This window comes from Physeter macrocephalus, chromosome 20, assembly GCF_002837175.3.
Source record: "Physeter macrocephalus isolate SW-GA chromosome 20, ASM283717v5, whole genome shotgun sequence".
Taxonomy (NCBI): domain Eukaryota; kingdom Metazoa; phylum Chordata; class Mammalia; order Artiodactyla; family Physeteridae; genus Physeter; species Physeter macrocephalus.
Genome location: NC_041233.1, coordinates 53,037,452 through 53,054,062, shown reverse-complemented (window position 1 = coordinate 53,054,062; position 16,611 = coordinate 53,037,452). Strand labels below are relative to the sequence as shown.

The following is a 16,611-nucleotide window of genomic DNA, read 5'->3' as shown; positions in this document are numbered from 1 at the left end:
CTATTACGAACTTCTCTGTCCTTTCTCTAAGCCACATTGCCTTCTCTGTTATTGTGTAATGTTTAAGAAACAGTGGCTACTTAATGCATGGTAAATAACTATAGGCAACCATCAGCAATTGAAGCAAATGCTTCTTTTCCCTTCTGCAGGCTATGCATTGTACTTCCTGCTGTGTCATACCAGTTTCCTTGGAGATCCAGATATTGTGGGCATATGTAGGCCTCCAGTCCAACCCACAAGCTCATGTGTCAGGAGCCCGATTCCTATACCACTGTCAGCCCATACAGGTAAGTCTTGGCTCATAAAGGACCACCAAGCCTTACAAAGCCTCGATTGTCTTATCAGCCGTTTGATGACCAGATAATTTTTTAACTTCTGAGAGCCAGTTTATGCTACCAGCCAATATTTGGTTAGAATGAGCTGACACAATTAACTTTGAAGTCAATCTTCCCTGCCTGGTTACTGAAATTTAACATGTTTTTATGGTGAATACAATCTATATCCCTTTTTTTCTGTTGTTTTTTTTTTTTTTTTTTTAATTTCATGACTATAGTAATAGGTTAGTTCTTTTAACTTAATCATACCAGTATTACTACACTGGTTGATTCAACCACAGAAAAGATTTTCCATAACTGTATTCAGTGTGACAGTCACATGCTAATTAGAGTCTCTGGGCCTGTTGGTTGCTGTTAAAGTTACTACTGTGGCTAGTTTGTAGTCATCAATTCTTGGTTGATTGCACTCCATTAAAATAATTTTTTTTTTTTTTTTGGCCGCACCATGCGGCTTGTGGGATCTTAGTTCCCAGACCAGGGATCGAACCTGTACCCCTTGCAGTGGAAGTGCAGAATCCTAAACACTGGACCGCCAGGAAATTCCCTAAAATAAATAATTTTAATATGTAGTAAACATATACCCATTGTTTATGTGTGCCTTAAGACAGCTTTAGCATCTGTCTTGGTTTTAGAACCTAACACTTAGCTTTAGAAGTTCAAAAACAGAAATCATTAGGTTCTGGTGAACTGATTCATGTATGAACTTATTAGCTTTTAATGGAAATTAAAACTAATTGAAATTATTACCTGTAAGTCATTGCATTTACCTCCCAGAAAAGAAACTAGAGACTACATTTAAGTCAGAAGTAAAATACCTTTAGCTCCTCCCTCACAACAGAGTTGACCACCTTAGCTCTGTATGCCTGTAAATGTGTTAAAACTCAGGTTGCTGGAAACTGTGTTAATGAGAACATTCCATTCTCCCTGTGTTGGTTTACTGAATAAAATAGAACTCTCTGTAAGACTCATTTAATCTGTTACAGATACTGCACTGAATCTATTGTTTTATTTTTATGAACTGTATCTTTATGAATACCTGTGTAGTTTAGGAGGATACCTACAGGACTGTTTTTATCTTCCTGAATCTCTGGCTCTCTTAGGCATTGAAGTTACCCAGTGCCTCTTTCTTGTCTAGATATTTTTAATCATTATATTTTTCTGGTATTTAGTAGAGGTTAGCTTTTCAGGTTAGTCTGCCCCCTCTACAAAGTGTTTTGTTTTTTAAATTTGTGTCAACTTTTAAAAATCAAGAAATTTTACCTTCACATCCAGATCTCTGACTTCTCTTGAAAATCTGGTGGTAAAGATCCTACACTCCTGCATGGCATAAACTCTCCTGCCGCTGAATGGTGATTTCAACTAATAGAGTACCCCATTCACACAGCCTATACCTACCCACCCTTAGCTGTCCCACTTCTCTCATTCAGGTTATTTGCTTAGGCTGGTAGGCATTTGTGTTTTTACACCTTGAAATGAAGGTCGGTTGAATTTTGAACTGAACTGTCTGAATGACTTTTCATGGTATAAATGTAGCTTCAGAAACACATGAGATTCCTCTCACTATAAAAAGTGAAGCAGCAAAATTTTTGGAACGTTCCCAACAACAAACTACAAAATAGGGAAGAATTTAAGCAAAACACTGTGTAGACTTCCCTGTCTTCTTGTATGATAATAATAATAGCAAAACATTTATTGAACATTTACTATGTAACAGGCACTGGTAATATTTTTTTTTCTTTTTTTTTTGGTAATATTTTTTATGTGTTTTTAGTATTGAATTCTCACAACAAACCCATGAAGTAAATAGGATTTATTTACATGGTACTCTGCTGCTTATGTTTTTGTACTAATTGGTCCTTTAAAGGGATCCTTAAGTTTGGGGCTTGATAAAATACATCATATCTTCTGTCTGAATATAAACTTTCTTTTAATTTAAAAAAGAAAATATATCTCGGGCTTCCCTGGTGGCGCAGTGGTTGAGAGTCTGCCTGCCGATGCAGGGGACACAGGTTCGTGCCCCGGTCCGGGAAGATCCCACATGCCGCGGAGCGGCTAGGCCCATGAGCCATGGCCACTGAGCCTGCGCATCTGGAGCCTATGCTCCACAAGGGAGAGGCCACAACAGTGAGAGGCCCGTGTACCGCAAAAAAAAAAAAAAAAAAAAAAAAAAGAAAGAAAATATAACTCAAGGAAGAAACAACTAGTTATAAAGAATATTTTGAATCAATGAAACCAAAATAATAAGTGAGCTAAAAGAACAGTGTAGCATCACAGGATCAAGGCTCTGAACCTTTCTAGAATTATAATATTCATTTCTCTATTTAAGTGGATCATCAAGCTTTTTGGATTATCTAGGAGACCTGTTGCCTGAAGTTGAGGGTGGTAATTAAGAGCCCAGGCATTGAGTCAGACAGACGTAGGCCCAAATCAAGTTATTTTATTTCTCTAAATCTAATTACTGTCATCTATAAGATGGAGATTAATAATAATACTTCATTAGGTTGTGCAGATTAATGCTATCATAAAATAAAACATTTAACACATTTCCTGGCACATAGTGAATACTCAGTAAATATCGCTCATCATATCGTCATTATTTTATTATCATACCTTTTTTGGTTCTGAATTTCCATATAAATAGCATATCAAATAGGTTTAAAGCAAAACACAAAAGAGATAAGCAGGAATTAGAGCAGTGTTTTTCAACCTTTGTTGGCTATCATCCATGGTAAGAAATATATTTTACATCACAACCCAGCTTATAACACATACTTATATAAAACTGAAATAAGATTTTTATAAAACGTTATCTTTATGCAGTACACTCTGTTCTATTGTAATTTATTCTGTTTTATTTTTAATGGTAGACACTAGTGGGTCACAATTTGCAATTTGAAAAACTTTTAGAGAATATATCTCTGACTACATTTCAAAGCTAAATATATTGTTTAATAAATGCCTTTTATTCATTATATTGTAAATGAAAGTTAGCAATGTTTATACCTCAATTAAATAGCATATGCTAGAAAAACAATCTAGCTATCAGTCTAGCTAGTGGTTCTTAATTTTATGAATCCTGTTGAGAATCTGTTGAAAGCTATTCACTTACTAGAAAAATGCACAGACACACAACATTCTTTATATAGTTTTAAGGGATTTATTGATTTCTTGAGGTCCGGCTAAGGATCTCTGCCACAATCTCTTAATTAAACAGGCAGTATACTAGGAAAGATAAAGAACACTAAACAAAATAAGAATAATTCAGAATTAGATTTTTTGAAATAATTGCTGTGAAAGAAAGGACTAGGAAGTGGCTGGAACAGTTCTGTTTCTCGTTTCTGTTGATGTATTGGAGAATACCAAATGACCTCTCTTCTGAGAAGGGGCAACAGTAACACCGCCAGTGGACTTGGTTGCTATGACAGTCAGTAAGGTTTCTGTCACTAAAGTTTCTCTTTTTCAAGGATCAGTTAACCACTATTTGCTTCTCTCTCAATGAATGATTAGACTATAGAAGTTCTCTGCCCCTTTCTGTGGTTCTTAGTAGCCTGTATAGAACTTTACCTAGTTCACTGGGTTGTTCTGTTATCTTATTACCTCTTTTTATTTTTTTAATTTTTTTTATTTTTTTATTTTTTTATTTTTTTTGCGGTGCGCAGGCCTCTCACTGTTGTGGCCTCTCCCGTTGCGGAGCACAGGCTCCGGACGCGCAGGCTCAGCTGCCATGGCTCACGGGCCCAGCCGCTCCGCGGCATGTGGGATCCTCCCGGACCGGGGCACGAACCTGTGTCCCCTGCATCGGCAGGCAGACTCTCAACCACTGCACCACCAGGGAAGCCCTCTTTTTATTTTTTTAAAGAACTTTTTAAAGTTATGTTCATTGTTCCATATGTTAAAATGTATAACCACCTAAGATCTCTCCCTGACACATGATGTTTAGGAACATTTACTCTTTAACATATGCATTCTCTTTGACTCATTTTGAAAATCTTGATAACTTCACTGACATCTTTAAAATAAGTGAGGGTATTAAAATTTTTTCATTGGTTTTTCCCTCAAATATATGTTTTTCCCTAAGAAAATATGGAGAAATAATGTATATGTTATCTGGAAAGTATTATATATAAATAATTCATTAGTTATTTTTCAGAAATTATTATTGATTTTACTGTATTTAAATCACTAGTTCTCCCAAAATCAGTGTTAATACCAGATATCAGCTAACTTCTTAAAAATCATGTACTTATAAGTTCTAACAATCATAATAGATACCACCATTTCTGATTGTGTTAGATTAAATGAGATTCATGAATATAATAAGCAGATGCAGTTCATGTTTTTGCATTGGATTCTCATTTGGACAAACAATTGTAAAGTATATTTTGGGATAGTTGAGGAAACTTGAATATGGACTATATTTTAGATAGAAATACCATTAATATGAAAAAATAGAGATTCATTTTTTTAAAGTAGATTATAAAACAGCCTATACAGTATGATCCCATATAGTTAAAAATGCATATATCAATGTCTGTGTGTATAGATAAAGATGTAAATGTTATAGTGGTATTCTTGGTGATGGAAATATGGTATTTTTATATCTTTTTTATTTATCATTATTCTTTAATTTTTAACAGTATAATTTACTGCTTTTGTAATAATTAAACTTTCTCAAAGTCACTAAGAAAACATCTAAAAATAACTAGATGTTATTTTCAGGAATCCCTGGTGGTCCAGTGGTTAGGACTCTGTGCTTTCACTGCCAAGGGCACGGATTTGATCCCTAGTCATGGAACTAAGATCCTGCAAGCAGCACAGCATGGCCAAAAATTAAAAATAATAATAATAATTAGATGTTATTTTAAAGATGAATTTATTCAGTTTCATTTACAATAGCGTGATAAAACATTAAATACTTAGGAACAAATTTAGCAAAAAGAATGCAAAACCTCTTCATTATAGAACATTACTGAGAGATTACAAGAGACCTAAATAAATGGAGTGATATACCATGTTCATGGAGAAGAAGACAGATCCATTATCTGTCCCCAGATGGATCTATAGAATCAGTGCAAACCCCAGAAATCCTAGTAGGCATTTTTGTGGAAATTGGCAAGCTGATTCTAAAATTTACATGAAAATGCAAAGGACTTAGAATAGCCAAAACAATTTCAAAAAAGAAGAACAAAGTTGGAGGACTTTACTGTTTTCAGGATTTACTCTAAATCTTAGTGTGGTGCTGGTAACAAATAGACCAGTGAGAAAAAACAGGGAGTCTAAAGATAGATCCACAAAAAATTCAATAGGAAAAGGACTTTTTTTAAAACAGCTGGTGCTGGAACAACTGGATAAAACTGGAACTACTGAATAAACATATGGGGAGAAAATGAACTAACTCCATAAACAGAAATACTTATGCCTTGATCATAAACCTATATGTGAAATCCAGAGTCATAAAGCTTCTAAAAGAAACATAGAATATCTTTGCAAATTTGAAGTAGGTAAAGATTTCTTGGGCAAGAAACAAAAATCATTAACCATAAAACTAAAAATTTGATAAATTCGACTTCATCAAAAGTTTAAATCTCTGCTTATCAAAAGATACCGTTATGAAAATGAAAAGCCAGACTGCAGTTTGGGAGACCATATTTCTCAATGCATTATCTGACAAAAGATCATATCGAGAATATGTAAAGAACACCAACAAATAAATAATGCAAGGACCAAAAAAAAAAACCCACTAGAAATGGGCAAAAGATTTGAACAGATACTACATAAATGACCAATAAACATGCAAAAGTGCTCAACATCTTTAGTCATTAGGGATATGCAAATTAAAAGCATAAGACACCACTCACTAGAATATCCAATAGAATATGCACTAGAATAGCTAAAATCAAAAAGACTGTGATAACATGAAATCTTGCAAGAATGTAGAACAACTGGAGCTCTCATACTTCGCTAATGGGAATGAAAAATGGTACAATCACTTGTTTTTACAAACTCATCTTCTCTGGGACCCAGCAATTTTTCCTGGTTATTTACCCAAAAGAAATTAAAACATATGTCCGAAACAAGATTTGTACAAGAATGTTCATCACAGCCTTAGTCTTAATAGCACATAGTCCATAGTCTGAAATATGTAGCTACAAAAGCATAAATCTAGGAGATGGTATCCACAGCTTTTTCTCTAATAGTGATAGTTTTCATTTGTATTGATTTGACATAGAGGATTAGCACATAATGGTTTAAAAGTTATCATTATAAATATGTAATATAGTAACATATAGGGTGTACTTCTTATTACCAAAGCCAAACAGAATCTAATCCAAACTTTTCATGTTATTAAACAGTAAATCTTACTTGGGGACAAAATATTTTGCTGCATGTAAACTGAACTGAAGCAAATAAATCCCCTAAGCTTCACAAAGTGTTAAAACAGAATTGCTGGTGAAACATCGTAAAATATTATAGCTTAAGGTAGAAATAAATTGTCAACCATACATAACAGAACTAGATCCATAGTAAAAGAAATTGTGCTGACTTGGCTTTGTGCCTTTTGTTTTGATAAAAGAAATGAGATGACCAGACTTTTTTTTTTTTTTTTTTTTGACCGTGTTGGGTCTTCGTTGCTGCACGTGGGCTTTCTCTCGTTGCGGCGAGCAGGGTGCTACTCTTCGTTTTGGTGTGTAGGCTTCTCATTGCGGTGGCTTCTTTTGTTGCGGAGCATGGGCTCTGGGCGTGCGGGCTTTAGTAGTTGTGGTGCACCAGCTTAGTTGCTCTGCAGCATGTGGGATCTTCCCAGACCTGGGATTGAACCCGTGTCCCCTGCATTGGCAGGCGGATTCTTGACCACTGTGCCACCAAGGAAGTCCCGATGACCGGACTTTGAGGGTTTTGGGGGTTTTTTTGTTTGCTTGTTTGTTTTTTTGTTTTTTTTTTTTTCAGTATTCTTGCTACACATGCTAAACAGTGAGTTCTCTAATTTTGCTTATACATAACTTTTAAAATGCAAATAAAAAACTTTAGACTTAAGAATTCATGTGTAACACACTGAACTTAACTTTAAAATCTTTTTCTTCGTGTGGCACTAAAACACAGGTTCTAAAATGGGTCAATAATATTCAGTATTATCCAGTGACCTGGCAAGTGCATTCAAGTTCCTTTTAATTATTGGATTATCTACTAGACTGCACTTGTTCCAAAGCTCCACATAAATATGGAAGCAGTATTTTTAATATATGAAGAATAAGCATTTCATTTGAAATATTAACAAATAAGTATATGAATGAATGAACCACAACCTTTAGAGATCTTAATTACAGTGTGGTGGGAAGGATAAGGAGTCAAAGTAACCTGTAATTGCTGACTCTCAAATTAGCTATGGCATACTTACTACCTTGTGATTTATTTATCTCTTCTTACTTTATATTAGTTTCCTATCTCCAAAATACCTCTACTCATTTGTGCAAAAAAGGATCTTTGTTGAGTGCCTCACCTGTGCCAAGTATCATGCTTGGTGCTAGGTATAGTGTGGTAAACAAGATAGACATCATCCACCCTTACAGAAGGTGTGGAGCAATACTGAGGTGAGGTTTGGAACACTGTTATGGAAATTATCCAGGATATGCTAATAGCCTGGGCCCAGATGTGAGGGCTGCGGGAAGGAGACAGAGTTCAGGAGATTTATCACAGATAGGACTTGATTGCTTAGATGTAGAGGTTGAGGGAGAGAATGAGTCAAGGATGATGGATAGTGTTTAGTTTGGGCATTTCATTCAGTTCTTTTATATCTTATATGGTAATAGCCTGTTGACTACCGAATGTAATCCTGCTTTTTGCGGAACCCTTGTATTTTTCATCCCCCCTCCCACCACCACCACCCTTTTTTAAATTTGGTAGGTATTCTGAAGTTTTTCTTCCTTTTTTGTTTTGTTTGTTTTGGAAGGCCACCCTCAAGCTACTGGAACCCACTTTGCCTGTCAAGTGCCTGGAAATATACATCTCCCAGATGGCTCTTAACTAATGACTTAAGGGCATAGGAATATGAGAGCCCAACTCCCTTGCCTTGGGTTGGGAGCACACAAATTGTTGGAACTGTAAATCCTACATTATAGCTCAGAATTCCCCTGCAGATTAGGCTAATGCTACATAATGGTATAATATATCAAATTAATTAATAATTGTATAATTTGTCAAAATAATAGTAAACATATTTTTAAAGTCAAAAATGCTAGAAAAGAGGATCTCTTAACAAAAAATAAAGTCCCATATCCCCCCTGCTCTCCAGAAATTAACCTGTTTAACTCTTTTCCTCTTTCTTGCTGGTATTTGTCTCAATTTCTAAGCAATATCATACTCAGTTATCTCTTGAATTTAGAGTTTATATAATCTATTGACATCCTATCTTGGTAGATGAGTTTAGCTTTGTTACTCTTCTCCTACCCCTCCCACCACTCTCCCAGTATAGTTACATCAAAATGTTTTACTAAGTCAATATTCAGTGTTTCGTTTTTGTGATCATACGTTTATGTTGAGCCAAGTAATTAAATTTTTGTGAAATGTTTTATTCTTCCTAAAATTAATAATTACCTCATATTTCATTTCTTTAGTTTTCTTTGAGCTAATGGCTAAAACTTCTCACATACTCTAACAGCTCTGTAAAATTTCTCTCAATGCAGTTTTCCAGCTGCATTGCCAGCTGAACTTGCCGATAATGTTACTTGTTCTACCTTTCCTACGTATTTTCTTCATGGAAACCTCCATAATCTGATGTAAAATGGACTAGTTGCTGCCCAGCAGCTGTTTTGGAACTTTCCTTTACTGTTGTCTTGGAGATTCCCCCTTGCTTCCTACTTGTGTTAGAGTTGCTGTTAACTAGACATTACTTTTTCATTTTTCTTGGTTTATTCTCTTGTTTTGGTGTAGCTCAAATTCTAATAACATCTTTGAAAAAAGGAACATGTAAAATACATTTTTTTCTTTAGTTCACACATCTAAAGATAACTTTATTCAACCACCATCGTCATCATTATCATGATGCATAGTTGATCATTTGGCTAGGTATAGAATTCTAGATTGAAAATAATTTTCACTCTCAATTTTGAAAGTATTTCTCTAGTTTCCAATATTGCTGTTTAGAAGCCATTTTAAGATATTATTTTTACCCCTAATAGTCTGAAGTTTCCACAAAATGAGGCCTTGGGTAGTATTTTTTCTTCATTCATCATACCAAACAATTCATGGGATTTTTTTACTCTTTTAAAGCTCAGTTCTGATAAATTTCAGTTATTATTATATGTTTAATAATTTCCTCCCCACTGTTCTCTGTTCTTTCTTTTTGGAACTCCTGTTAATCTGTTACAGGATCACTATATTGATTCTCTAATTTTTTCTTTTCTCTTATATTGTCTCTCTGTTTATATTTTTGTTCTTTCTAGAAGAGTTCCCCAACTTTGTCCTTTAGTCTTTTTACTGAATTTCTTTTGGCTATCACATTTTTAATATCTGAGAGCTCACTCCTGTATCTTCTCATAATATCCTTTTCTTATATATTTTTAAGATATTAACAATTTTTTGTCTTCATCTTTAATCTCTGTTTCCTCTGAATTTGTTTATTCCATTCATTTGGTACAGTTTTTCTCTTTAACATGAGAAACTTCTCCCACTTACCTGGCAATCTCTAGCTGTCTATCCAAAATAAGAGTAAAGTGCTAAACTGATGGAAAGCTCTGTGATCATGAGTGAGACTTATTGACTTGTAGGCTTCACTGTAGGGTGGTTAGGTGCAGTAGCTTTGAGGGTTGTAGGACTGCCAATGTCATTATCTTTTTATCTTCTTATTGGGACTGTTAATTTTCTCCAGAAAAAAAAAAAACCCTCTTGGCTCCTGACTGAAGGGTATGTGTATAAGACCATCCCTCACCATTTTGAAGCCAGACTGGGGGAAGGGATTTCATTATACAGAATAATTGCCCTATTTTTAGTTCCATACCTCACTCTGTCCTTTTCTTTTTAATTTATTTATTTTATTTATTTTTTTATTTTTGGCTGCGTTGGGTCTTCGTTGCTGTGTGCAGGCTTTTTTAAAATTTTTTCTCTAATTGCAGAGAGAGGGGGCTACTGAGGGCTTCTCATTGCGGTGGCCTCTCTTGTTGCGGAGCACAGGCTCTAGGCTTGCGGGCTTCAGTAGTTGTGGCTCGCCAGCTCTAGAGCGCAGGCTCAGTAGTTGTGGCGCATGGGCTTAGTTGCTCCACGGCATGTGGGATCTTCCCGGACCAGGGCTCGAACCTGTGTCCCCTACATTGACAGGCAGATTCTTAACCACTGTGCCACTAGGGAAGCCCTCACTCTGTCCTTTTCTATGTCCAGTGGCCCTAAATCCAGAATTTCTCTGGTTTAAATTTTCTACTCTCTTGTTGAGATAGGGAAAGGGTGGTTGTCTGATTGCATTGAGGAGGGTATCATTCAGTAACCATTTTCTGTCCCTGCCTCATCCCTGCTTCCCTGTTGTCTTCTAATACTGAGTCTTTCAGGGTTCTACAGAGATCTTCTAGTCTCTGAAGGCTTTTAGGTTTGGCCTTCTTTCCCTCTGTGAAACCTTGCCTCCATCTGTTTTCTGTGTTCACGTATTATGATATCTCTCCATTTCAGTGAAGATGGAATTTTGTATCTGCTTCTTATTGTATTAGAGTGGTTTTAAGATATACAGAGAGAAGACATGTCTTTACATTGCCATCCTAGAATCAAGTCCAGTAGTAGCTCTTGATGAGCCTAATCCCAAGTGAGTCTGAAGAAAACAATTCAAAGAACTTTTACCATGTGGGATTTCCCACCCATTGAAATACCACTATAGACTTAAATATGTATATATACACATATATATTTGGGTAGACAGGGGCCTAAAGTTTGCCTTCTTGGGCTCATAGGTATCTAAGAGGTCAGTTCTCGGTATAGGCTGACCCCAAGGCTCCAGAAGTTCCCTGATTTTGGAGTTTGCAGGGGCTAATGACACTTTTCCCAACTCAGCTTGAAACCAATTAAAAGAGTCAGGTGGAGATCAAAATATCAGCTTTATCACTAATAAACACTAGATAGGTAGATTTGGCTTGGGTGTGTAGCAGTGAGCTTCCTAATGTAAAACTATACTCTTCCATTATGAGGCCACTACCCCAGTTATAACCACAACACCTGGAACTGCTTGTAGGCAGTTTAAAATTTCCCCTCCCCCTAAAGGCTCTGAAATGAGTCAGAACAGCCCATTAATTAAATCACCTCTTAGGCAACACTGAATCCAAGGCTGAAAATGCATTCCCTATTCTATTTCCCATCCCAAAGTGTTTCTAGCCATTCCAGCTTATATAGCTCATCAGGCATTCTGCAGTGAGGTTAAATAACAATGTTAACGTATTTCAATAATGTCAACTGCAAAGATTTGCTCCAAAAATTGAATATATATCCTCTCCCCATTATAAAGTTCCTAGGGAAAAATTAAAATCCTAAACAGGAAATCCTTTTGTAAGTTAAAGTCCAAAGAAAGTTTATTACTTAATCTTAAGTAATAAACTCCTCCCCATTTTCTTTGTCTGGTTAGTCTCAGCCAGTCTTCAATGCCTGGCTGGAGTCAGGATACCCTCAGCATCTTCAGCCTAAGCTGGCTGTACTTGGAATGTATGTGGGTCTTTCAATGCCACAGAAGTTACATTAGTTCTATGCCAAGTCCCATATGAGCTTCACTGTTTAAAAAAGAAAAATCCAAAGAGTTAGTATGACATGAAAGATTATCACAACACTGGCCCCACATCCATTTATTTTAAAAATGTCTGCGGAAGGGTACACCAAGCAAAATTATGTTCCCAGAGCTTGATATTTACTGTTGCGAAAGACCACAGCAGAGATATGTAGCATCAGAGTGAAGGAAGGTAAATGAAAATCTTCATTTCTGGTTCAACAAGATAGTTATTTACTGTCAAATTATAATCAAAAGTTTGCCTAGTGAACAGTCAGAACAAAGGGAATTCAGTTTAGACAAACTTAATTCCAGTCATCAGGCTGCAACCATATCTACCCAAAGCTATGTCTATTAGATCAGATACTTGAGTCAGCTTGACAAGGAGCATCTTTTTCACTTGACTTGAATTGGTGTTTGGTTTGGAGGATCCTTTCTAACCCTGAGATTCTGTGAATTTGATGGTTTTTTAATCTACATTACTGAGTTCTTTGCTTTTTCCATGAAGTTTCACATTTCTTTCTACAACTGAAGAAGTAATAGAAATACTGCTAGTACGTGTGTACTGTTTCAGAGCCTGGAGCCTTCTGGGACCTGGTAAGGTAGAGCTGCTAAACACCTAACAGCAGCAGTTTCTACCTGATAAGGCAGAGCTGCTAAACACAACAGAAGCAGTGGCTTCTTTGATATCAGACAGGTCCCCAACTGCAGGAAGCTAGAGTCAGTCTTTTGGTAGGTGTAACTGTCCACAGTTCTGGTGTCCTCGAGTATTGCTAACAAATTAATTTCCTTGTGTCTCACTCAGGAGGAGAACTACATAGGATCAATATGAGAAAAAGGTCTGTCTTGCTTAGAGCAGTTTGTTTTGAGTCTTTATTCAGGGAAGTAATAATAACAGTCAAATTGGAGGGCTATTTGAATGTGTACCAAGCACTGACCTGTCATGGACATTCTTCCTGCAGGATTCCCAACAAGAAACAGAAGTACCTTTGACAACTGTTGTGACCTTTGTGGACATTACCCGGAAGCCAGAGCCTCCAAGAGGCCAACCCAGAATGGACTGGAAATTGCCATTCGACTTCTTCTTTCCCTTCAAAATGGTATTCAGCAGAGGAGTAGACTCTCAAAAAGGCTCAGTCTCTACCATTCTTATCCTGTGTCTCTTACTACTTGGAGTTCTCAACCTAGAGACTAAGTGAAAAAAAGGAGAAGAAGCAGATTTCAGTTTTCCCCATGGGAAGTTCTGAGGCACCCTGCTTATCTTGGCTAAACAGATCCTCACCTGCTCATGACCAGAGGAGAGGATTTAGGAAAACAGAGGACCTAAATGAAGGAGTAGAATTGCTGGACAATATGGTAACTTTATGTTTAATCTATTGAGGAACTGCCAAACTACTTTCCAAACTGACTGCACCACCAGCAGTATGTGAGGGTTCCAGTTTTTCCACATCCTTCCCAATATTTGTTATTTTTATATTAGCCATCCTAATGGGTGTGAAATGGTATCTCATTGTGATCTACCATGCCTTTTTAAACTGTAGTGTATGAGATCTTACACTAGAAATGAGCACATCTGCTCTTCCAAGGCAGGAATACCCCAAGTATTCTTTTCCTCTCTACCCCTCTGCTAATTTGATTAGCTTGTAAGCCCAGTTTCCAATTACAAAGCTGCTTAACATATCTTAGATAAGATTTTATGATGATCTTATCGCCAGTCACTCCCCTTGTAACAGACCTTTGAAAAACATTTTTTTAAATCATCTAGAGAATACAGTCTTCTTCCCTCCCTTTATTTATACAGGAGGTCTCTTACTGCACGAGGTCTCTATTGTAATCATGTATTCAATTTAAGGAGCAAGTTTTACTGTAAAGGGGTATGTGCAATTTGGATAGAATGAAATTGAAATCCCAGCCGGCCCGTTACAGGTGTGGAGAAACAGGTACTCTCGAATACTTTTAGTGAGAGCATAAACTGGTAGAAACTTGGATTGAAGGGCAAATAGCTATCTAATATGTATCAAAAGCCTTAAAAATGTTCACAAACTTTAACCCAGCAATTCCACTTATTAAACCTTATGGGGCGGTGGTGGGGGGGAGGATGTCCAACAATAGGGAATTAGTTAAGTAAACTATGATGTATCCATAGATTGGAATGTTGTACAACCACCGAAAATTGAGTAGACCTGGCTTTATTGCCATAAGAAAACATTCATGATCTATTTTTAGTGAATAAAATAGGCTACAAAATAGTGCATATACTTTATGGTGCTATTTTTGTAAAACAAAAAATATTTATACATATGTACTTAAACATCTGGAAAGCTAACATGTCTAAAAGGGGAATTTTTTCTTAATAATAAGCATTTCTGATTTTTATAATCAGAGAAAATAAAACTGTATTTTAAAGAAAATATTAGTTCTCCAGGAAAAACCTCCCTGTTTATTGTATATAGGAATGTTCCTTATTTATGAGTAACTTCCCATTTCTATTGATGTATTTGCTTGTTTGGCATTCTGGGCCTGTCTTTTAAAACAGGGGTTCCTAAAGGCCAGTCACATCATAAACTGGGGTTCTTTAAAAATGCTGATTCCTTGGCCCTGCATCTAGAGATTCTAATTCACTGGGGACTCGAAGAATCTGTATCTTTTTTTTTTTTTTTTTTTTTTTCTTCGGTACGCGGGCCTCTCACTGCTGTGGCCTCTCCCCTTGCGGGGCACAGGCTCCGGACGCGCAGGCTCAGCGGACATGGCTTACGGGCCCAGCCGCTCCGCAGCATGTGGGATCCTCCCAGACCGTGGCACGAACCCATGTCCTCCGCATCGGCAGGCGGACTCTCAACCACTGCGCCACCAGGGAAGCCCAGAATCTGTATCTTTTAAAAGCCCTCCTGGTGCTTCTGATGTTCAGCCTGGTTTGTGAAACTACAAAGTTATATTGCATAGTCTGGCTGAAACTGGTTAAGTGTTTGTCCTAACGTTGCCAACTCACGTAACATGTCTACCGGCCTAGCCTACTCCCTTTTCTCGGAGAATCCCCTCCACACAGAGCTCTGCTGTGTTGGAGTTACCTGCATGACCCCTCCTCTCCCTGCCACAGCTGACTAGACCAAAAATGGAGTCCTGGACCAAGTTAGGCCAGTAAGATTTTCTCTCTAGGAATATGAAACTAAGGATGAAGTCTAAAAGTCAGTAGGGAGGAGGCACTAAAGATATTTTAGGGCTGAGGAAGCCATTTTCCACCAGATGTTCACTAATGAAGAGTGTATCTTAAAAGGAGAAAAAAAGAAGCAGATTGCAGACAGAAGTGTAAATAGGAAACCCAGAAATGGAGGAGAATATTGGTGCCCAACTTCCAGTTCCAGTTCCTCTTAGGACATCCAATTTTACCTTCTGCTCTTCTTTACCTTTTACTCTTTCTAGTAAATTGTTTTGTTTGAATAAGTTTCTGTTACTAACAATTAAAGAACCTGAGACTAAGATAACTTTATTTTTTTTAAGATTTATTTATTATTTATTTTATTTTTGTATGCATCAGGTCTTAGTTGTGGCATGCGGGATCTTTCATTACAGTGCGTGGGCTCTTCGTTGCAGCATGTGGGCTTCTCTCTAGTTGTGGCGTGCAGGCTCCAGAGTATGTGTGCTCTGTAGTTGTGGCGCATGGGTTCCAGAGCACATGGGCTCTGTAGTTTGTGGCACGCAGGGAGGTGCACGAGCTCAGTAGTTGTGGCATGCGGGCTTAGTTACCCTGCAGCCCGTGGGATCTTAGTTCCCTGACAGGGATGCAACCTGTGTCCCCTGCATTGTAAGGCAGATTCTTTACCACTGGACCACCAGGGAAGTCCCCTAAGATAACTTTAACCTAGTACCCTATGGCAGGTAAAGATGCAGTCTTCAATCCTGCATTCTTATAGTCAAGTTCTAAATAGTCCACTTCCTTTGTGACTTTCTGGTCATGTCCAGCCCTATTTCCACTTGCTGAGACAAAAGTTAAATCCCTCCAATCCAAATAGAATCACTTTTTTTTTTTTTAAGTTACATGAAGGAAAGATACCATGGCTATATTATTTCCTTGATTTCTTTTTTCTTTCTTTCTTACTTTTTTTTTTTTTGGTTATATTCACTAGTTTGTTTTATTTTCTATTTCCTTCATTTCTATGGAAAGGCAAACTAGATTATAATTCTGGTATTTGATTTTTCACAACCCACGGTCACATATCCCACTCCTTTCTCTTTATTGGTGAAGTAGAATACTAATAGTAAGACAGTAATTAAAATAAATAGAAAATATTTGAACAATGTTAAAGGATTTTCATATTTGATCTTAACAATGCTGTAGGCTAATTTATGTAGAATATAGTATATAGAATATAGGCAAGTATAGAAGATAGACAAGGGCAGTATTATTAACACATTGCTTATTTGAGAAAACTAAGCCCAAGGAAATTAAGTCCATTCATTTATCAAATATTTATTGGGTATTATGTGCCAGGAATATACTTCCCTGCTCTTTTTTTTTTTTTTTTTTTTTTTTTTTTTTTTTCATTCTCC

The 16,611-nt window shown here is 36.8% G+C and overlaps 1 protein-coding gene across 4 annotated transcripts in view; it reads left to right on the top strand.

The window, feature by feature from the left end:
• Window positions 1-15,529, top strand: part of TCTN3 (tectonic family member 3) — a 28,643-nt gene extending 13,114 nt beyond the window's left edge. For 3 of the 4 annotated variants that reach the window (XM_007124394.4, XM_055081010.1, XM_007124395.4), the window contains 2 exons: window positions 150-287; window positions 13,026-15,529. In XM_007124394.4, the coding sequence (XP_007124456.2) occupies window positions 150-287; window positions 13,026-13,262 (375 nt within the window). In that variant the 3' untranslated portion in view covers window positions 13,263-15,529. Of the gene's footprint in view, window positions 1-149; window positions 288-12,868; window positions 12,903-13,025 lie in introns of all 4 variants that reach the window. The other variant, XM_007124396.3, reaches the window with a different exon arrangement.
• Window positions 15,530-16,611: the final 1,082 nt, after the last annotated feature.